The sequence below is a fragment of the Octodon degus genome, unplaced genomic scaffold, assembly GCF_000260255.1.
Source record: "Octodon degus isolate 3935 unplaced genomic scaffold, OctDeg1.0 scaffold00141, whole genome shotgun sequence".
Taxonomy (NCBI): domain Eukaryota; kingdom Metazoa; phylum Chordata; class Mammalia; order Rodentia; family Octodontidae; genus Octodon; species Octodon degus.
This window is the reverse complement of record NW_004524717.1, coordinates 5,276,131-5,299,747: the sequence shown is the minus strand read 5'-3', so window position 1 is coordinate 5,299,747 and position 23,617 is coordinate 5,276,131. Positions and strand designations below refer to the sequence as shown.

Genomic DNA, 23,617 nt, shown 5'->3' with positions numbered 1-23,617 from the left:
ATAATTACTATAGGCATCAACCTATTGTATTAAATTTATTTGACTCTAGGAAGCTAAAACTGAGAAAGTGCTTGTCATTATCTAGAAAGAATTAAAATAACATTAATTAGTATAGCTAGTGTAATGGCTTTGTCATCATCAGGCCTGATGGTAAATTTTTTTGTCATCGCAATTTTTTTTTTATAGTAGTAGGCTACTCTAGTGTTTTTTAGAGCCTAGCTCCCCTTGTAATTCAGTGAAGCACATACTGAATTTTTTAATCCTGTTAAAGCCAGTTATTTGCCAAAGTACCAGTTACTTCTGAGGAAGGTTTTAAAAAGTCACTGTGTTTTGTCTACTTCTACATTCTGACAAAGTGGATAAGTATATTGAGTACTTTTCAAAATTTATTTTTATTTTTATCATTATAGCATTGTAATCACTTTCTGTGAACAGGAAGAAATAAAGTCATTTTTCTGGTGTTGCCTTGTTCCTTTGAAAATCTAATTTGATAGCAGGGTACTACTGGCTAGTGACTTAAGAGAAGGAGAAAGTGTTCAATTTGAAAACTAGACTATAGAAGGTCAAGAGATCAGGAAAGATCTGGGTGATTCTGAGCCATGCCATTTTTACCGTATGTTTTCTAGAAAGTGTTGTAGTTGATTCATCAACTAGTTTGTAAAATGGGAATTAAAAAAAAAAAAAACAACAACAACAACAAAAAACCCCCCACAAAGATGGGTTTCTGAATAAAATTTATAGTGATACAGTAAGAAAAGAATAAAATTAGATTGTAACTTTATAAAAGTGTTAGGGAAATTATATTCTTAGTGTCTTCTAGAACCAAGCGTGTTGCAGACTTACTAATCTTTTCTTCTAAGTTAAGTTTTATCTGCCAGGACAATTTGGTTCATTTGTACATTAGAACCCAAATATCATTGTTTATATGAATGATATGTAAGTAGCATTATTCTGTTCCATAGGGTCAAGAGAAATACGGATTGTTAAATGTAACAAAAATTACTGAAAATGGGAAAAAGGTTCGGTAAGTACACAAATCTTTAATGTTCTTACACAATTCATCTGATTGAAATGAGTGAAAACATTTATAAATATAATTATATTCTAGAACAAATGATTAAAAGGTTCAGAAGAATTTCTGATGTATTTTCTAGTGCTATAATGTATGTATGATTGTCATGAAATGGATGAAACATTTCCTTAGCCTTGGAATAAACCTGAAAATTTTTTAAAACAACCTACTATTTCACATGAATAACATTTTTTGAAGAAATAATCCTTTATTTTCTTTTTTTTAATCCTTTATTTTCTTAGACAAAATGTTTTCCATGGGAAGAAAAAAAATCGTTTTTGTAAATCTTTAATATTTGTCTTAGTGCAAGACAGTGAACTTCTTATGTCTGCTTGCAGTCAGTGTGTTGTGACATTATTTTGGTTAGAATATGTGAAAAGAATCCTCCCTTACACAGCTGACATTGGAAAAAAGAAAATTTTAACAGCCTTTTCAGATAATTGTGCATTTTTTTGCCATGCCAAAATTCTACAAGCAATAGCTTTTTAAACATTAGTGGCAGTGAAGACTGAAAATCTACCAACTTTTCATGCTCAAAAGCTACAGCCTTTGTTGCACAAATCTTCAAAATTTTATTGTCTAAATCTTGAACAAATCTTCGGCTATGCATAATTTAAGCATATATTGTGCATCGTTGGGAAGTACTCAGTCATTACGTGTTTTATGTATTTTCCAGTGCTTTGTATATTTTATTGTATTATATCAAAGAATCACAAATCAATGGTTATCAGAAAAGTCAACAGATATTAGGAAGTTATCAAACTTAAAGGGCAGATGACATGTTCTTTAAAGTTCTGTTTGAAAAGTTTAATTTTTTGTGTGGTAAGCACTAGTTGTATAGTTTTTCTTATTTTGAAAATTAAGAAAGTTTTTAAAAAGGAAAATATGCTAATTGAAGCATTTTTCCTTGTAGGGAATCACTAGATGGTAACTAAGAAATAGAAGCCTAAGAATACAAAATAAGCTCACAAATAAAATCAAGTCATTTCAAAATATCTTTGGATCCACACACAAAAGAATAACATAGTGGTAGTAGAAAAAAACACCAGATATGTCTATCAAGAGTATCAATAAACACAGAAAGTCTGTACCCCTCTATTGAAACACAGCTGCCTAGAGTGAAACATACAGTAAAACCCAGTTAAGTACTATATTCAAAAGAAATTAATTATCTTTTTTTTTTTTTTTTGTGGTACCAGGGCTCAACTCAGGAGCTTATGCTTGCCAGGCAGGCACTTATGCAGCTGAGCTATATCTCCAGCACCCTCAAAAGAAATTATAAATGATTTAGAAGATTTTTAATCCACAAATCTATTTTAAGATCGAAAAAGTAAAGCAAGGGGTAGGATCTTACCAGTAGACAGAGTTTAATCTAGACAAAAAAGAAAAAAAATTATGATAAATTACAGAATTATTCTGAAATCAAAAAATAAGTAAACTTCCTTTGGAATGGTTATGCAGATTGTACGAAACTAGCTATGTTTATTTGTAAGGGAAACTTTAATATATTACTGCAATAGATGTATTTTATTCTCCCAGCCACTAAATTTCACTTTAAGATAATTTTGTTTTCTTGTTTGCAATCACTAATCGTATACCAGCTATTTGAAAATTACTCTGCTGGGCTTAAGATAGATTAAAAAAATAAAATGAAAGTTTGCCTTCAAATAATTTAAATTCCAATAGGAGAGAAACATTAACCAAAAATCTCTAATGCAGAATTAAAGACAGTGAAAGGAGAAGTTGGATGGAATCTGGCCAATGTGTAACATTTAATAACTTTTAAAGTTCTCAGGACACTTCAGCATTTCGTTATGATTCTTACCTCTTTTGTCTAGAGACAGGACAATAAACAGGTGGACAGTTTGTCCTTTAATGGCTCCATGTACACCAAACTTTATAACATTTGTTACCTCTGGAGTATGGATTGGAAGAAGAGATATTTTTTTCTTTTACTTATTTCTGTAATCAGTGTTTTTACATATATGTATTGTTTTTTTTTTTTTTTTGAGACAGGGTCTTGCTTTATAGTTTAGGCTGTTCTGAAATTCATGGCTGTCCTGCCTCAACCTCTCAAGTGCTGGGATTATAGGTGTGCACCACAATGCTGGACTGTATTGCTTTTGTAATTAAAATTAGAAATTAAAAAAAATGCTAATCTTAGTAACTCTAGTGATCAATCAGTATGTAATTTATTGTATACTTATAATGTGTCTAGTGTCTGTTTCCTGTCTAGGGCATTCCTATTAGGGGAAGAGAGATAACCAAGAAATATAAAATAGTCTATATCTATGAACAAATGAATAAGGTGAACAGGTCTAAGTTTTAATTGTTAAGTAAGATTTCTTGCTAAGTGTGAAGTTCATTTGTGTGACTTTAATTTTGCTTTATTTTTTATGTATTTAGTATAGGGTTTTTAGGGTTTCACTACACAGATTAGACTCATAGTGATACTCCCTTTTTCAGCCTGTCAAGTGCTAAGATTACTGGCGCACATCACCACACCCAGTCTCACTCGCTGTCTCAGTGTGCCCCGGGGGCAGGGCCAACACAGGGTATCGAACCCTGTTCTCTTCATCTGCCTAAGCAGGAGCTTTAATCTGCTGCAGTATCTGGCTGGCCCTTTAATTTATTATGATTATTAATTTTAATGTATTTGGTTGTTACAAGGTTTCACTCTGCAGCCCGGACTCATAATGATCCTCCTGTTTTCAGCCTCCCCAATGCTGGGATTACAGGTGTATGCCACTATGCATAGACTCTGGCTGGCTCACCCCATTCTGGGGGTCGGGGCTGTGGTGCTGGGGATCAAACTGTGGTTCCTCTGCTTGCCTAAGCTTGGCTAAACTTACTCGGCTGGCCTATCTTACCAGCCCTTTGTGTGACTTTAAAATGGTGTCCTGAGCTGGGGGGATAACTTGGCATCTAAGCTTGCCTGCCTGGGAAGCGCGAGGAACTGGGTTCAATCCCTAGTACCATATGCCATACCGGACACTGAAACTGGGTGTGATGGTGCACCCCTGTACTCCCACTACTAGGGAGGCTGAGACAGGAGGATCACTAGGAGTCTGAATTGCTTAGTGAGACTTTGTGTCAAATGTAAATAAATAAACAAGGTGTCCTAATCATACAATGTGCTATATTAGTTCTATGTAAAAATAATTGGGTGTTTTGGTCATGGTTATTCTGGTAGTTTCTATTTCTGACTAGGCCCATTTGTTTTGGATCTTTTATGATCAGTTTAGGACTATAAAATAACTGTAAACTCTATTAGCCTCATATCTCCAGTGAAATAGGCAGAATGTCAGTAGTGACTGTAAATTGTAATATTGGTAACAGTTAAGTAGGTTTTGATATCTAAAGTTTGGTTGGAAGAATTGGATAGTAGAGCTTTAATTGGTCATCTTTATAATTGCAGAAAGAACTGGTTGTCTTCTTGGGCAGTGTTGCAGGGTTCATCTTTACTTTTTACCAAAACTCAAGGAAGTAGCACAAGTTGGGTAAGTATTTCTTATTTTTGGAGGCTTTATATGCTTAAATTAGGTGGATACTTTTATATTTGCCTTTCAGGAAGTTGTTTTGAGAGTCCTAGTTATAGCATGTATGCATGTAAAAATAAATGAAATTTTCTTGAAAGAGAAGAGAATTAGAAAAGTCTAATTAGTTATATTGTTAAAGTCAACAGATTTAACAGTACAGCTGAATGATCAGTTCACTGCTCACACATTATAAAACAGACATTTCTTGATTCACTTTTCAGAATGTCAGAGGTTTTGTGTTGTAACTCTTACTTTAGGTGTTTAGTCAGCATAGCTGGATGTTGCAGACTCCACCTTGTGTTATGATGTGACCCTTGTCACTAGTCAGTAATTCAGGTGTTAGTGTTTGTGTATGATGTCAGCCAGCTTTTAGAAGACAAAGATGTCACCATCACTCCTGGGGCTTTGATGGTTTTGTGTATTTGTCACTAGTGTTACTCTTTGGTTACTTGTAATATAAATACTACGTGTAACTTGTGACATACAATTGCTAATATGTTTTGAATGTTGAATAAGAACCAGATGTTCTAAGTGCAGAGGTTGGTGAATATCTTCTTAACTTTGGGAGAGCTCTGATTTTCTTCTCTAACTAACATAAAATGAGGTATTAAATAGTCTTAAGACCTTACCCTTACTAAGTGGCAGAGCTGGGTTTAAAACTTTGGCATTTTGGATCCATATTCTAAAAATTTTCAGTAATTGAGTTGAAGTGTCAATGTTCAAGTAAAAGTTTAAGTGAAATTATTCTAAATTTGTTTGGTTTCTTCATATGCTACCTAATCCAACATTTTCTTACAGTTACTGAGTTGCTATAAAATTAATGTAGGACCTATGGTTCATAAGTTTAATGAAAGAAATCCATTTATAAAATGTAAGCAAATTCTAGTCATATATACTTATAACAGTCTTGTAACATTGTTCAGAGCACAAAAGCCACATTGCCTGTTAGTTCCCTGCATAAGGCAACCTAAAATTACCTGTGAACATTCTAGAATATTTCTCATTTTATTTCTCTAATCCTTTGATTCACTCCGTATAGCCAGTACAGTGGAAATGACCTGTGATACACTTCCATGTTACGAGAATTTTGATTTTACTTAAAGTACTTAGATAACTAGGTCCCCCCCCCCCCCGTAAAGTGTCTGGTGTTTTTTTGTGTGTATATGTTAATGCATTTCTAAAGCACTGCATAATTCCTTCTTGTGGCTCAAATTTGGTTTAAAATTAAGTAAAGAAAACTAAGTAAAGTATTGGAGAAGCAACTAGAGATTAATAAGTAATAAAGTATCTGAAACAAGCCGCGTTATGCTCATTTATTTGATAATTACCAATACTTAGAGATTAAAGATTAGTGATATGTAAATACAGCAATGTGGGAAGGGAAGCATTATTTAGATAGGTGGGTTTGTATGTGATTTAAACAGAATGAAAATTTCCTTTTAAATTTAAAGATATCAAGTGAATACTCCAGCACATAATCATTAGTACAGGATGGTTGCATTTTACTTCAAGGTTTTCTTTAGAATTTATGTGGAACTCAAAGTGTATTAGTGCCAACAAAGGGTGCAGGATTTATTCATCACCTAAAATTATGTTACTATGTTACCATTGTTGGAATGGCAAAACATAGTTTAAAATTTACAGTGAGGTTGTAGAATTTTTATGGTTTTTTTTTTTTTTTTTCTTTTTTTGAGACAGGTTCACATGTTGTAGTTTAAGTTGATCTTGAACTCACAGCAATCCTGATTGAGCCTCTTGAGTGCGGGGATTATAGGCTTGCACCACTACATCTGGCTTTCAATTCTTAGTTCTTATTTTGTGGCTGGTTTGCTGGCTGATTGATTGATTTATACAGGATCTCACGATGTAGTTCAGGTTGTCCTTGAGCGCGCTATATACCCCAGACTGGTCTTGATTTTATGGTAATGCTCTTGTCTCAGCCTCCTGAGTGCTGGGGTTATAGGTGTGTACCCACCATGCCTGGCTGTGGTTAATTTTTAAGTCTCAGACTTATTTCCACATATTAAGAGAATGAAAGCAAATTTAAATGACAAAAGTAAATGCAAACAACACTACTTAAGTAAAAAGTATGGACTAATGTATATTTTGTCAAATATTATTTCAGAAGTATAAAAAATTGGTGAAATATGCAAGATCTGCCTGCCACATGTCTGTAATCCCAGAATTCTGGAAAGCTAAGGCAAGAGGATGGCAGATGTCAGCCTAGTCCCGGGCAGTTTAGCAGGACACTATCTCAAAATTTGAAAAAGTTCTACCTTCACTCCCCAGTACTATGCTTCCCTCCCCCAGAGGTCAGAGGATTAGGAAGAATTGTGGCTTTGTTTCTGTGCTCAGCTGGATCTGTTGCGGTGAAGGATATCCTGTTTTTCTGGTGGAACCACATCTTACTTTAGAATGAAAGTGTAAGGCTAGTTTAAATGCCTGAAAGATAAAATTCACAAGTACTATTTTGAAAGTGATTTTTGTCAGAGGCAGTCTTTTCCTTTGATGTCTTTCAGTTAGTAACTAGTTGTTAAGGGACGACATTGTAAGACAAGTATAGTTCTTTAAAAATTAGATTAATATTTAGTGTAAAAAGTGACTGAGATCCACTTGAACATTTAGGTAAAATCTCATACACAAGGGCACGTGCTCAGTGATGAGAAGCTCAGCAAAATGACCCACACCATTCCAGTTACATTGATTTAGATAATTCATGTTACTTGTTTAATCTATGCAGAGACTACTGAGTAGTTAGAATCTAGTAAATGGATTATTTGAATACTGTAAGAAGAATGTGAGCTAATGCTTTGGGGCCAGTCGGTCTGAGAAGTCCATCAGAAACCTACAGAAAATGTGAGACCAGTGAAGAGCACATCTTTCTCACCTGCATCCCTGTGAACACATCTCCCTCAGACGACCTCAGTGCCAGGGATTGAACTCAGTACCTTGCATTTACCAGGCAGGTACTTATGCGGCTGAGCTACCTCCCCAGCCAATTTATTTCATTATTTAATGATATTCCATGTGTGAATATACATAGTAGGTTCATCCTCACTCCTAGCAGTGGGCATTTAGTTGTTACCAGGATGTTTGCCTTTCTGAACCACACTGCTGTGGGTAGTTTTGTACTTTGTCTTGCTCTACAAATGAAAGTGTTTATCTTGAGTATTTTAAAGGGGAGGGGAGGCTTTCTTAAAAAAAGAACAGTATTGATCACATAAAAGGGTGGTAAATTGGCTTTATTACAAGTAAGAAATTTTGTTCTTCAGCAGATACCTTAAAGTAAAGAGACAAGTTATAAGCTGGGGGCCAATATACAAAAATCAATTATATTCTATACCTTAGCAATCAGTCATTTATAATACACATTATAAATATAATATACATTATAAGGAGGATTAGTAACAAGAATATAAAACTACTCCTAAAAATTGAAAGGAAGGCTGGCCAAATAGCTCAGTGGGTTAAAGTGCCTGCAAGCAGGCACAGGGGCCAAGGGTTCGATCCCCTTGACCTGCTGTGCCAGCCCCACGGAGCGTGCTGATAGGGCAATTGAGACTGGGTGTGGTGGTGCATGCCTGTAATCCCACCTCTTGGGAAGCTGTAAACAGGAGAATCACTATGAGTCCGATCTAGTAGTGAGACCCTGAACACCCTGTAGACCCTTTCTTAAAGAAAAATAAATAAATAAATAAATAATTGAAAGGAAAATAGCCACATTTAAGTAAGTCATGAATCAACATTTTGCATGTAAAAATGATATTGAAGGCCAATAAACATAATCAGTGATGTAGGAATTGCAAATTAAGACTATAATGAGATTTCATTCTCATCTGTTAAGTTGTCAAAATTGAAAGAATGACAATACCTAGTGTTGGAAGGGATATGGGTCCACAGCCTCTCTGAGATGTTCTCTTACTGGTATTATTGAAAGCATTTTGTCTTTTTGTTCTAAAGTCGAACACTTATATCTACACTGAGCAATTACATATCTACACTGAGCAATTACATTTCTAGGATGTAATTATTTCACATAAAAATAAGTCAGTATTTTTATTTCACATAAAAATAAGTCAGTATTTTTTTACCTGCAAATACTTGTTTTGGATCTCTCTTTCTAAGATACCCCTAAAAGTGTGGTGTCAAGAAACTGGGTGGGGGGGAGATATTGAACAATAATGTTATCACCAAAGAATTCATGTGCAGAATATAGGGAAAAAGTGCCAAAGATCAAGTAGAAGAAAGTAAACACCATCATGGAAAAGGGAGCCAAAGGTATGAAGGGTAAAGTATGGATGAGCACAAATGACTAATAAATAAATTTTACTTACCCTAATGAGTGGTTAGAAAAAAATGCAGATGAAAATCATGAGATTCTACTTCATATTTATCAGACAGCAACAGTAATATGAAATGTAGGTGAGAATTTGGTACTGCAGAACTAACTTCCATGGTGGTTGGATGTGTGAATTTGTAAAACCAATCAGGAGAAACTCTTTGACTTTACAGAAAAGTCAAAACAGGCATAAACAAATTTAAATATAAATCCTAGGAAAGCTCTTAGTTGAAATCACAGGTGCATGCAAGACAACTTGTGGTCACAATTTGTAGTAACATCAAATTGAAATAACCTAAGAATCCATAAATAGAATGAATAAGCTACCTGAATAATAATCATAATGGAGTATTTATAGAATGGGACCAGCAAACCTTTTCTGCAAAGGGCCAGACGATAGATATTTTAGACTTCAGAGGCCATAGTCTGTCACAGCTCTTCAAATCTCCCTCTGAGTAGGAAATCATCCACAAACAGTACTTAAAAGAATGAGCAGGATTGTGTTCCAATAACTTTATTTACCAAGAGCAATGGCTAGCTAGCTTTGGCCCACAGGTCAACATCTGCTTTACAGAAATGAGAATAAATCCACTAGAGTAACATGTCACCATGAATGCTGATCCCACAAGTAGGACACAGGGTGAAAAAACAAGTTCCAGAAAACAATATATGTATATGCCTTTTATGAGCTGAATGTCTATGTACTTCGCAAATTCATTTGTTGCAACCACACTCTGTAATTAAGAGGTGGGGCCTTTGGGGGGATTAGAATTAAATGAGGCCAGGAGGGGAGGCCCTCATGAATGCAGTTACGCCCTTGAAAGAGTTACAAGAGCTTGCTTGGGCTCTTATTCATATGAAGTCTGTGGTCTGCAACCCAGAAGAAGGACTTCACCAGACCTTGACCCTGCTGGCACCTGGATCTTGAACTCCAGCCTCAAGAACTATGAGAAATAAATGTATGTTGTTTGGAAAAAAAAAAAAAAAAATAGAATCTAGTAAGTGAAATACGTGTATGCTGCCTGCAGCTCTACAAGATTTTATCAACCAGAACACTAGTGAGCCCACCCTTCTCCTTCAGGATAGTTTTCTGGAAGTCCTAATGATATGTTGGATTATTCTATCAATAAAATTAACTTAAGCTTCCATCCCCATCACCTTATGTCGCCTCAAAAATGTACACATTTGTTTGTTTAGACCACGTAAAACTTGGAATGCTGTGAGCATGTTTTCAAGCTTGGGAATTTAGAAGTAAATTACATGGGCATTGTCTTCATTTCTTCCATCTAGTGAGGACATCTGGCAAGTGAATAGTTACATGTGATAATTGTTCCTCCATATACTTTGAGTGTGGGTTTTTTTTGTTTTTGTTTTTGTACCTGGGATAGAACATGGGCCTTGTGCTTGCCAGGTAGGCACTTATGCTGCTGAGCTATCTTACCAGCCCTTGCACCTCATGTCACCCTCTAAATACCAGTAGTTATTCAAACATTCCATATGCTTTTGGCTATCTATAAATTACCACTTTGGGACAGAGAGTCTTTATGATAGATATATGGGGAGGGTACACTATGGATGTTTAGCAGATGAACAGCTCTCACACCTCCATTGAGAGAACTGGACATTGCTAAATGTTCCCTGGAGGACAGAATCACCTCTGTGCTAGAGAAAGGCAAGCAAGTTAGATGGGGAGGCCACTCCCAAGAAGTGACTAGGGAAAGGGTACCAAAGAACCTTGCCCAGAGGTCCAGCGGGAGGAGGCCTTATAATTCTTGAGCAGTAGACTGAGCAAAGTGGCAGAGTCCTTTCTGTTACCTCTCCAGTATTTTGTGAATATAGGCTGAGACAAATTTATTTTAAGATAAGTTCTGTAACGTATTCATCTTAAAAGTAAAGTACAAGTTTATGTAGTAACAAATTTAGAAAATACTTGAAGTTTAGCTTTGCTTGTTGTTGTTGGCTTGTAAAATTCTTGTCCCATCTGGTTTCATTGTGTTTTTTCTCTTGTGTGCCACTTGTCATTGTGCATTGTTATGACATCATTTTCTTCCCTTTTCCTATCAAGTCGTTCTGCCAACAGGGCTCAGTCTCTGAGTTCTTGCTTTCGCTGCTTTCTTCTTGGAAAAATTCTGTCAGTCGTCGGCCTGCTGTCGCATATGTAAAGTCTGATCCAGTTTCAACTGTTACTGTATGTGTTCTTGTTGCATACCCCTTGCCACATTTTTTTGTTTTTTGCCATGATTACATTGGCAGGGAAGTAATAACAGTAAATTGAATTAGATTCTGGAAAAGCATGAATAGCATACAAAATTTGTTGCCAACTTTATTGTTCACATTTTTTAGCATTCTATTTCATGGTATATTTACATTTAACTGGTTAGTTGTATCTTATATAACCATCTGTACAGTGTATAATGACAAATGAATTGGTTTTTGTAATGCTTTTGAAATGCATATTCAAACTTTATTATTTTCAAGATGTATCATTTCTGCTTAGGCTATTACTTGTGCCCATCTTATGCCCATCGTAAGCAGATGTACCATTTCTGCTTAGTTTCTTCTGCCCATGAAATTTATCATTATTTGAATATTTCTGGATGCCATTACTTAAAATGGCAATCAATTTGTAGGACGTGGTTAAAGTTTTGTTATCTTTTTATAATTGCATTGATAAAGTCCGTGTTACTCCTAAATGTAAAGAAGTGCTTTAAGTCCACACTACTAGCTAAATAGATGCAAAGGAAACAATTGAAATATAACCATTTCTTAAAAGTTTTAAAACATCCATCTCAGTACCATAGGAGTACCATTTCTTTGTTCATAGCAGATTAACAGAAATGTAAGTAAATGAAGGCTGAATACAAAATTAGTATGTATTTAATGCACACTGTCTGTTTGCTAACACTGTCCTTATCTGCCTTGTACAATATAATAAGTAAGTGCTTTTTTTCCCCTCAGCCAGGCATGTCAGAGCTGTCTCCCCCTCCTTTTCACAGTTAGCATCTGGCTTTAGTTAAAATTTCTAACAAGGGCTAAAAAAAGATGGGGCTTAAGGCTTTCTGGTTTTACAGTTTAGTTGTTGACAACATAAATAACTGATAAGTAAATAACTTTTGAAAGCACACTAGGCTTAGAGAATGTTTATTAAGTGAAAAATGTACTTTGTATTTGGCTGATATTATTTTTATGTGTTTAAGAATATTGCCTTGCCTTTTTCATAGTGTTAAGGTTACATGCCCCATACAGTCAGAATAAATTTAAAGAAACACAACTGGGGCCGGGGAGATGGCTCAGTGGAATAAGCACTTCCCTGGCAAACGCAAGGGCCTGAGTTCAATCCCCGGTTCTGGAAAAAAAAAAACAAAAAAAAAAAACACCACAACTGCTAAGCCAACATATCCTTGTTCCTGCCAATTTGCAGACAGTAGCGCTATCAGTTCTCCCTCCCTTGGGCTATTACAGTTTATACCCACTTGCCTGTGAAGGCCTGTCAGTTTCTAGCCAAATTTTTCCCACTTTGAAAACCAGATTTTATGTGGCCATATATAAAAAATGAGTCCCTTATAGAATAAAAAAGTTTTAGAAAAATTAGAAACAATACAGAAATTCACTAAAGAAAATAATAAGAATTCAACAATGGTTGCTATATTGCATGTCCTCATATAAGTTCTTTAGATTACAGATATAAGCATGTAAAATTGGTATAAAAATTGTAAGAAATTAAAAAGAAAAAAAGTAAGCATTAACTGCTCCTTTTGCCACTTTTATTTTTATAAATTATACATTTATACTTCCAGACATTAATTTAATTTAATTTAATTTAATTTAATTTAATTTAATTTGGGTATAAGGCATTGAACTCAGGATCTGGTGCCTGCCAGGCAGGTGCTGCGCTGCTGAACTATTTCCCCAGTTCACATTTTTCAGTTTTAAAGTAGCAGATTTTTACACTACAGAAAGAGAATTAATTCAAGATAATCTTCCATTTGACTTATTATTAATATTAATACTAATTCTTTCTAAATACATATGTATAAATTTCATATAAAGGCTTTTTCTCTTTTCTAAAATGAAGTTTGGGAGTAATCAGTCCAAACCAGAGTTCACAGTGGACCTTAAGGGGGCAACAATTGAGATGGCCTCAAAGGATAAATCCAGCAAGAAGAACGTATTTGAGGTAATAACTTTTTTTTCTAAACATAACTCACATTCTAAACCATGGTTATTCTCTTTTCTTAACTATAATTATTCTAACTATACTCTTTGGGGAATAGTGTTTCATATACTTGTCTTGCAGTTAAGGTGAAATTGGTGATTAAGTTGAATTATGCCACAGTTTAATGGGGGAAATGCAGTATAAAAATCAGCTTCATTTTCATAAGAAACTGTAACTGGAAATGTATATTACAGGCCTTTGTTTCGTAAATCCTACCTTTCCTATGTAGTAATAAAGGTGATACGGATCCCTTTCCCTACCAACTCTAGTGTTAAAAAATAAATTAAGGGAAATACTGATTTGGGGAGGCTGTGCATATATTGGGGCAGGGATACATGCCATGTCTTGTATACTCTTTCAGTTTTGCTGTGGACCTAAAACCAGTTTTAAAAAATGAAACCTTAAAAAAATCAGAACCTTTCTGCTGTTTAATTCAAAACTCTCCACAGTCATATCTGATCCTCTGTCATTTATTATTATGGTATGTAATAGACTACTTCAAAACTGCAGCTTAGCAAGAGTGCCATTTCTTTCTTCCTTTTGGCTGCATTGCATACTGTCTTCTGTTCTTACTTGGGACTGTTGAAGAAGTCTTAGAGAAGCTGGATGGGCTTGTAAGGTGACCTTATTCATGTGGCTGATGGCAGTCTACCTGATGGCTTGTTTTCTTTTCTCTGTAACCTTTCCATTCGGAAGGAAGCTACCCCAGGCTACTTCACGTGGCAGTGCTCTAGGAATATGAGAATTGAACACCATAGGCTCTTTTGTAGTCACTTTTAGATACCACACTTGTGGTGTTCTGTGAGCTAACACAAGTGAGGAGGCCAACCAAGTATTTATGGTTAGGAGGAAATAAGTCTAGAGGAACAGTAGATCCATTGCAGAAGATGTACAGAGATTGGAGGAATCTTGGGCAGTCTTGCCTCCTGTCTTGTCCTCTAAGCAGATTGGTTTACTTGCTATTCCCCAGGTAGCACTGTGTGACTATTACTCTTCCTTCTTTAGCTTTTAGTACCAGCCCATGCTAATAGGTGCTCATCAGGAGTTACTTTCTTCCAAGATGCATGACAAATGCTGTAGCAATGATGTTCTTTTTTGAACTTTAAAACTAGTATTTTAGTGTACTTTGAGTTTTCATTAGATTATTAAAATTTTTTTTAAACAAATTAGCCTTCAAGTAGAGACACTATGTTTCTTTAGAGCCTCCAACAAAGATCATTGTACACTGAGCATTCAGTTTTGGTTGATTGGTTTGACCAACTCTCTAGAAGGATACATGAAAGTCGCTGTTTCCTTATTTAACTTTGCAGTTTGAGGAGGTCGTTACAGAATAAAAGAGATTCCATGATCAGATAAATTGGGGAAGTAGCACATATTTTATCCCTATCTCAGAAAATCATAATGCACTCTAGATATAAAAGGCCTGAGGAAACGTCTTGCTCGACTTCCTTTGCTCCAGTATTTTCCAAATTATTATTACATAGTATTTCAAATTTATTTTTGAGGGATATCTTTATCAATTTAGATTTTTTAGATTTTTTTATTACTGTGTGTTTGCATTGCACAATGAATATGCTTATCATGAGTTGATATACACATACTGCATCTTAGTCCTTTTTATGTCCCTTTCCTGTCTCTTCCTTTCACCCTCCATCCTTAGATCCTTTTGTCATCTGTAAAAATTCTGTCTCCCTGGTTCCTAGCATGTCTTTTATTTTACCCTTTAAATCATTTATACTTCATGTTTCTTGTATAAGTGAACACATGCAGTATTTATCCTTCTTTATGGCTGAGTAGTACTCCATTGTATATATATCACATTTTCTTTGTCTGTTTGTTGGTGGGCAGATCGGCACTTTTCAAGTTTTAGCTGTTGTGAGTTGTGCTACTACAAACATGAGTATGCATGTATTACAGTAATATGATGTATTTAATTCTTTTGAAAAGTTATCCACAAGGGTTATAGCTGTGTCAAATGGCATTTCCATTTTTAGTTGTTTTTTTGAAACACAGTTTCCCTATGCAATTCAGCCCTGCCTTGAATTCACTTTATACCCCAGGCTGGCCTTGAATTTGCAATGATCCTCCTGCCCCAGCCTCTGGACTGCTGGGGTTACAGGCATGTGGCATCATGCCCAGCCTCTGTTTTTAGTTCTTTGAGGAATTTGCATAGTGGTTGTACTAGTTTATATTCCTATCAGCAATATAGAAAGGTTCCATATTCTCCAGTCTCGCTTGTGTTTCTTTTTTAATTCACATTCCTTCTAGAAGGAATAACTTTCTTAAATATTATTTTGGGAACTGTGATTGAAGAATATGCTTGCAGTGTTGCTTGGGAAACATCACTATATGTTCTTCTAGGAAAAGCAAATTCAGTTATGAACCAGAAAATGCAAGGAATGCTTTCTATAACTGCCTCAGAATTCTTTCTCAATGAAGTGTAAGAAATGTTAAACCAAAGAGGCTATATATGAATTATTTGTTGTTCTCAGTTGATAGTTTGATAGTTTAGTAATAGTTCTGCCCAGAAGCAATGTTATATTTATTGTTAGTGCCTGTCTTTGTGCTCAGCCTGTATGTTTGCCTATGTAGTAGGAAATAATAAACATCCACCCCTAGTATTGTTTAAATCATATTTTATTAGTATATTTTAAATATACATACTGATCATCTTCAGCATAGAAATTTGTACCTGTACATGTTATAAGTTGCTTTTTTTCCTGTTCGCCTACTCTTTTTAACCCCTTCCCCTCCTTTCTTCATTTACAAAAACTTTATTTCCATTTTTTCCTTTTCTAAATTTTTAATTTTTTTTTTTTAAACTTTTCTCTTCTTTCCTTTCCCTCTTCCTTTTTCCCACTCCTTGTTTGAACATTTTCTTCCTAGTTCATAAAAACCTATTCTATATTCTGGTCCTTATTTGCAATTTCAGTTTCTCACACCAGAGAAAGAATGTATTTACACATGTATGTCCAATTGATTTTCACTTCAGAATACCAGGAGTGGGGGGTGAGGAGATGGGGGATGGGGCTGGAAGAGGGGGAGTATGGTCTCCATGTGCCTTGATTTACCTGAGAATATTTCAGGCTTATCCTTAAAGGCAGGATAGTACTCTGTTATGTAACAAGACCACATCTTCATATCTTCACGAATTTATGGACATTTGGACTGTTTCCATGATTGGGCTATTACAGACTGCTGTTATAAACATGGATGTGGATCTAGCACTATGGTATGATGCTTTCAGTTCTTTTCAGAATATACTCAGAAGGAGAATAGCCCGGTCAATGGGACCTTTAGTCTTAATTTTTTGAAGAATCTCCACACTGATTTCCACAGTGGTTGCACCAGTCTGTACAGTCTGAACTCTCACCAACAATACAGAAGGGTTCTTTTTCCCCCCAGCCTTTCCAATATTTGTTATTAGTTGATTTGTTGATAGTAACCATTCTTTCTGGAGTGAGGTGGAATCTTGGTGTTTTAATATGCATCTCTTGAATGACTTGTGATGTCAAACATTTTTCATATATTTATTTGCTGATGTGTATTCATTCCAGATTTGGATTGAGTCTTTAAATGTGGAAGCTGCTTGTGTTTTGCATTCTTTGTTTTTGATAGTAACTATCTGAGGAATAGCTAGCAAACATTTTTTCTCACATTGTGGGTTGTCTGTTTACTCTGTTGGTGGTTTCTTTTGCTATGCAAATGCTTTTTAATAAGATGAGATCCCAGTTGTTGATTTTTTGTGATAGTTCCTGTGTGATTGGAGTTTTATTTATAAAGTCTTTGTACATACCAGTGGCTTCAGTGGTTTTATCTATTTTATTCTCCAGCAGATTTAATGTTTTCTATTTTAAAATTTAGATATTTGATCCATTTCAAATTTAGTTTAGTGCACAGTGAAATACATGGGTCCAATTTTAATCTTTGGCATATGCACAGCCAGTCTTATCAGCACCATGTGTTAAAGAGGCTGTCTTTCTTTCAGTGAATGTATTCAGCACCTTTGTCAGAGATAAGGTGGCTAAGTATGTTTGGAGTTGTTTCTGCGTCTTCTAATCTGTTCCACTAATCTTTGTGTCTATTTGTTTGCCAGTACCATGCTGTTTTTAATCACTGTAGCTTTATAGTATAATTTCAGTGCCACTTGTCTTTCCTTTGTTGCCTTTGTTATTGTTATTATTTTTGTGGTACCAGGGATAGAACTCAGCACCTTACGCTTGCCAGGCAGGCGCTTATGCCACTGAGCTATATCCCTGGCTCTCCTTTGTTGCCTTTGCTATTTTAGGTCTCTTCTGGCTCAAAATAAATTTTAGGATTATGTTCTGTAATTCTGTGAGACATGCTGTTGGAATTTTGGTTGGAGTTGCATTAAATCTGTATAACAGTTTTGGAAGTATGACTGTTTTCACTATATTGGTTCTTCCTACCCAGGAACAAGGGGTATCTTTACATTTTCTGATACCCTCTTCAGTTTCTTGAGAGTACTATAATTTTGAATGTAGAGGTCTTTTACTTCTTTATCTTCATTAGATGATTCCTAGGTATTGTGAAAGGTGTTGTTTGCCTAATTTCTTTGAGTGAATTTGTTATTCCTGTAGAGGAAAGCTATAGATTTTTGAGTGTTGACTTTGTATCCAGCTGTGTCACTGAATTTTATTACTAAATATAGAAGTCTTTTGGTTGTGGTGTTTTTACCCCTAGTCTTTTTTTCATATTTATTTTTATGACCAAACAAGGTTCTCAGGCTATATAACATATTTCTTAACATCTCAATTTTAATTTTAAGTGCTTTAGTACTTGTTTGATATAGTCTTATTTTTAAGTAACTTGTACCAGCCTCAGCAAGTTTTATGGAATTTGTGTATTGGAGATTGGCATTCACAATTATTAGATGCTCATTAAGATTTTATTGTGAAAAACCTCATGTCTTATAAAATAGCTAAATGTATTATTTTATACTCGAAGGTACTCCATAGGTGTATAGTAGTATTAATCCATGACCTGCTGGCATTTTTGTAAACTTGGAATTAAATGTGTTCATTTACTTTGATGAAAGTTCCTTATTGACCATACTCTCTTTCCTTCTCTTCCCTTCCCTTGCTCTTTTTGCTAAAGCTGAAAACTCGTCAAGGAACAGAACTTCTAATTCAGTCTGATAATGATGCTGTTATTAATGATTGGTTTAAAGTTCTTAGCAGTACTATCAGTAACCAGGTATGTGTTTTCTTAGGTAAAATTTTACTACAGAACTGTTTTTCTTCTGGTTTTATAATTGCATATTGAATATTTAAAAAGACATTTTATTTTTACAAAGGTGGGAAAGACAGTAGCCACTTTAGTCCAGGCCACAAGGGCTCATGATGGAAAAGATTTAAGATTCTTCCTTGAATGAAGTTCATTCTTCCAATGAATTTGAGGTTTATTACATTAGGCATTGATTGATAAAGAAATGGTTGTAAAAGAAGGGACAAACAGCTCCTAATACCTAATATTTTTCAGTGACTGAGTTGAAAGTACTTACTGGATGGTGCAACTGTGGTCCTTTCATTGATTCTTTTCTAATGACCCCTCTCCAGTTTCTCTGCACCTTTCCTTTGGAAGGTATTCAGTACCCTTCTGTTGCTGGTAAATTTCTTGTTTAGATAACAATCCAAAAGAACCTCATATTTATATTCTGAACCGGTGCTAGTGAGGATGGTAACTCTGGGAGCTGGACATTTTTAGATTCTAGTCTTATCTTTTCACCATGTGGGCACCTGGCTCCTCATTGAGGGACACATATCCGTAACAGATGATATTTATGGGAGCAAAGGGGAACCTTTACCTCTCCTTGCAGTTAGCTGTGCAGCTGTGTATAGATCAAAACAGCCTTTACAGCTTTGTGATATTGTGTGATATTTGTAAATCTTCCTTTGCATTTAGTCCTGAAACTCTGGACGTGTCTTGTCTTTATACCACAGTGAGAATAGCAGAATTTTCTTCAATCTTTTCCCTCATCAGTCCATTCTTCATGCTGTTGTTATGTGAAACTTTGTAATGTCAACTTCTGCTTTGAAACTTTCTGTGGCTCACATTAAAATTCAACAATTTAAGTTTAATGTAGTCATAGTAAGATCTCAGTTCACGAACTTAATTTTTTCCATGGTTCTGATTGCAAACCAAATTGGTCATGAACCAAATCAAATTTCTCAATAAGGTCAACATTGAAGCTAACCTTTGAATTTGACTCAGTTCGCCACCAGAATCATGGAAAGAATTAAGTTTATGAACCAAAATACCACTGTATTCATATGTACCTTCTATTATTCCCAGTGTGGATTTCCAATAATCTGTCCACTGTCCTTGCATGAATATGCATGCATTCATTTACCAAAATATAAATGCCTTCTGCCCTGGGCAGTTAGCAGGCAGGCAGATACCATATCTTTCTCTGTGGAGATTACAGTCAGAGATGAATACAGGACAGATAACTGAACAATTAATGTGATAAATGTAATGAATGTTAGGATGTAAAGTTGTACACCATAATCTAAAACTACTGATCAAAGACCAAGGTAGCATAGTAGTCTGGGAGGCCATGCAGGGAAAGTGCTATCATATGTTTTATTAGAGGCCTGCAAGATTAAGAAGCAGGCCAAGTAAAGAGAAGAATACATTATTATGAAATTGTAGAATGCATATTCTTTGTATAGTGTCAAAAAATACCAAGAATTGTACGTAGCAAAAGATGTGGAAGATTTCTCAAAGAAAAGTATAAAACTCACTTGCGAGACACTGAATAAAAACTTAATTAAATGAGATGTATATAATGTTCATGGACTAAAAGAAGCAATTATGTAGATTAATTTTCTTCCAGTGATTTGTAAACTTAAAAATCCTAGTTTTTCTGGTGGATCTTGACAGCTTATACTAAAATCCATATAGAGGTGCAGAAGACTAAGAAATGCCCAAGAAAACTCTTCTTTTTTTAAAAAAATATTTATTTATTTATTTATTTATTTATTTTGGCGGAACCAGGAATTGAACTTAGGCCTTTCCGCTTGCCAGGAAGCGCTTATTCCACTGAACCATCTCCCTGGCCCCCCAAGAAAACTCTTGAAGACAGTAAAGGACTTGTATCATACGTCACATCTCATAAAGCGGTTATTAGTGCATTGTGATATGCATGCAGAGATAGACATACATACCTGTGCAACAAAAGTAGACCCTCACATATGTGGATTCTTTATGTTGGACAAAGCACTGTAGGACAGCAAGGAAGAAGCTTTTTTCAGTAAATGATGCTGGTACAGCTGGTTATGCAAGAAGAAATATGAATCTCCTTATACCAAACACCCCCCCATAATTCAAATAAGGGCCTCCATGTGAATGATTAAAAAAAGTTTCTAGCTTTTAGATCAGAGTTTAGTCTAGTTTTAACCTCTAAAAGTTACCCTCATTGGACTAGGATGAATTCTAGAATTTATTTCACTTCTAATGTCCACATCTGTGAGACTTAAGTCTTACACTTTTATCACAATATAATGCTGTTGTTTTTATATTGTTGTTGTAGAAATTATAGTTGCTACACCCGTAAGTTTTACCTTTTGTCACAGAATGTAGTGGTATTATGTTTTATCACCATGAATTTAGCCTGACCTTCTAAGTGCCATTAGTGCCACTCATACAGTGGATCATAAGACATGATAGTCTCACAATCTGTTTAAATTATTGTTCTGTGAGTTATCAGCTTCTTCATTTCTCAGGTCAAAATTAATGCCATCAAGAGGGAAGATATTTTAAAAGATTTATCAGATATCTAAATCAAACAAACCATATACTAATTGGTTTCCTAAAATCATAGATAATAATTACTGGTTGTTCTAAAAATTGTGCTGTTTCCAATGAAGTAATATAGTAAGTAATGTGTGTATGTGGGAAACCTCTAACCAACAGGCAGTAGAAACCGATGAAGCAGTAGAAGAGGAGATACCAGATTCACCAGGAATAGAAAAGCAGGATAAAGAAAAGGACCAGAAGGATGTTAAAAAACTTCGTTGTAAGTTGTTCTTTACTTATTTTGCTAATGAATTTGTTCTCATAGATTTTTCTGAGGTTTAAATAAATATATACTAAAAGCAAAATAGAGCCTCCAATGTTAGGAAAAGTTACAAGATTAGGTACAGTCCAGTGTTTCTATATTCTTGTTAACTCATTTTATTGTTCAACCTCATGTTATGAATCTCTCTGGTATATTAATTTTAAGGTGTGGCAATACTAGAAGAGAAAATTATTATTATACATTTCTGTAGTGGCCTTTAAGAAGCTCAGCTTTACTGACTTAAAAAACGTATAGTTTACTGTTTAAAATTCCACATAGACTCTTACACTTTCAAGTACAGAATTGGAGCTATTACCTTAGTTCCTAGCTGAATACTCTACAATTGTCTTTGGACTAGAATGTTTCCGTACTATGCACAGATGCATGGTTCGCATCTCCAGATCATGGATACAGAAAGGATCAGGACAAAGCCAGCAATGTGAAGAAGAGTACTTACTAAGGGAGTATGTTACTGAATAGGCCATTGGCTATAACTCTGCTCTTAGTTCAGTGTATTTTATCTAATTCACATGTTCAAGAACTGTTCGGAGGGCTAGCCAAATAGCTCAGCGGATTAAAGCACCTGCAAGCAGGCGCAGGAGCCAGTGGTTGGATCCCTGGGCCTGCCATGCTGGCTCCATCCCCGGGGCGTGCTGAGAGGGCAGTTGAGCCTGGGCATGGTAGCTCACGCCTATAATCCCAGTTCTTGGGAGGCTGTGAATAGGCGGGTCACTATGAGTCGGATCTAGTAGTGAGACCCTCTACACCCTTCCCCAAATACAAAAAAAAGAACTGTTTGATCTTCAGATTAACTGAATGAATAGAAAATCAGTTCTTCATTCTAATAAAGATTAGGCTTATTACTGGCAATATCACTGTGCAGCAATGTCAAAGTGAGAATCTAATTATTTTTATTTTTTATCAGTATATTTTTGTGCTCTCAGCTTTACTAGATATACTTGCTTTTAAGAAATACAGATTTTAAGCTTTCATTATGATTGATAAATTAGGACATTTTCTAAGTTGTTCTGTTTTTTAAAATTAATTAATTAATTAATTTGGTATAGGGTTTTGCTCCGCAGCAGACTCATAGTGATCCTTCTATCTCAACCTCCCTGTGTTGGGATTACAGGTGTGCGCCACCATACCTGGTTTTGTTGTCCGGCATGGTGTGCCTGGGGTTCCAGGGTTGGCATGGCATGCAGTTCTGGAGATTGAACTCGTGACCTTGCGCTTGCCAGGCAGGCGCTTAGACCACTTAGCTATCCCCAGCCCTTTCTGTTCTTATAGTTAAAATATATTGTGCATTTTAGCTCGTAGTACAAATATATTATCAAGACTCCTCATTTAGTCAGATTGGAAGTTTTATAGATTTTATATGTGTAGTCATTTTGCCTTCTAAAAGATAAAGATGGTGAATCGAAGAAGATAGGTTGAATATTTGTGAAATAATGAGTATAAATTAGAATCACTTAGAGATGACACATACCCCAAAGAAGGTACAGGTATAGATAGTTTTTATTGATAGAAGTGTTTTGCTGAAACTTGTTTGTGTTAGTTTGTTTCTTCATGTTGTTCTTAAGCTACATCACAGTTGGACTAACTGAATTTGTGTTTTTTTAAAATTTATTTATTTATTTTTTCCATAATTTTATTGGGAAACAAATAGCAATGAGACAGTTTCAAAACAAATTAGTAGGACAGTTTCAATAATTAATATGGACTAACTGAATTTGTATTGTGATTTTTGACATGAAAATGTTTTCAGTGCTTTGTGAAAAAACTTATACCAGAAACAGTTGTATGAAATGTTTAATGTGTGTCTGTCTTCAGCTATGAAAGTATCTAGCATAGATTCTTCAGAACAGAAAAAAACCAAGAAAAATTTAAAGAAGTTTCTTACACGACGCCCCACTTTACAAGCTGTCCGTGAAAAAGGTTATATTAAAGGTAGGTAGGATAAGTAATGTTTATATTAATGCATGTTGGTCATAATCATAAATATTTAAAATTAAAAACTGAAAATTTTCCAAATAATAAAAGCATTCTCATTGTATATTCATAAACTTTTCAGATATAGTTGTTGGAAGACATTTTGAATAATCAAAATTGATTCTTAAAACATACATGTAAGGTATAAGTTTACTTTGACTTTCACAGAAATACCAAATTAAATTTTTATAAACTTGCATCAGAGGAGTGATTGAGATATTTTTTAGAAGGTGAGTGAATGAAGAGTCTTATTTTTTTACTGGGAAGATTAGAAGTTAGAAATTTTGAGTAAACCATATTAGTAGAATGAAAAAAAAAAAGATTAGATAATTTTATTCTTGACAGTTTGCCTTCAGCTCTCTTAAAATTCTTGAAA

At 35.0% G+C, this 23,617-nt stretch overlaps 1 protein-coding gene across 3 annotated transcripts in view; it reads left to right on the top strand.

Annotated features, from left to right (window-relative positions):
* The window catches only part of Arhgap12 (Rho GTPase activating protein 12), a 119,436-nt gene that overhangs the window by 74,111 nt on the left and 21,708 nt on the right, over positions 1-23,617 (top strand). For all 3 annotated transcript variants that reach the window (XM_023701831.1, XM_023701829.1, XM_023701828.1), the window contains 6 exons: positions 963-1,024; positions 4,491-4,572; positions 13,026-13,127; positions 18,285-18,383; positions 21,105-21,207; positions 23,083-23,199. In XM_023701831.1, the coding sequence (XP_023557599.1) occupies positions 963-1,024; positions 4,491-4,572; positions 13,026-13,127; positions 18,285-18,383; positions 21,105-21,207; positions 23,083-23,199 (565 nt within the window). The remainder of the gene's footprint in view (positions 1-962; positions 1,025-4,490; positions 4,573-13,025; positions 13,128-18,284; positions 18,384-21,104; positions 21,208-23,082; positions 23,200-23,617) is intronic.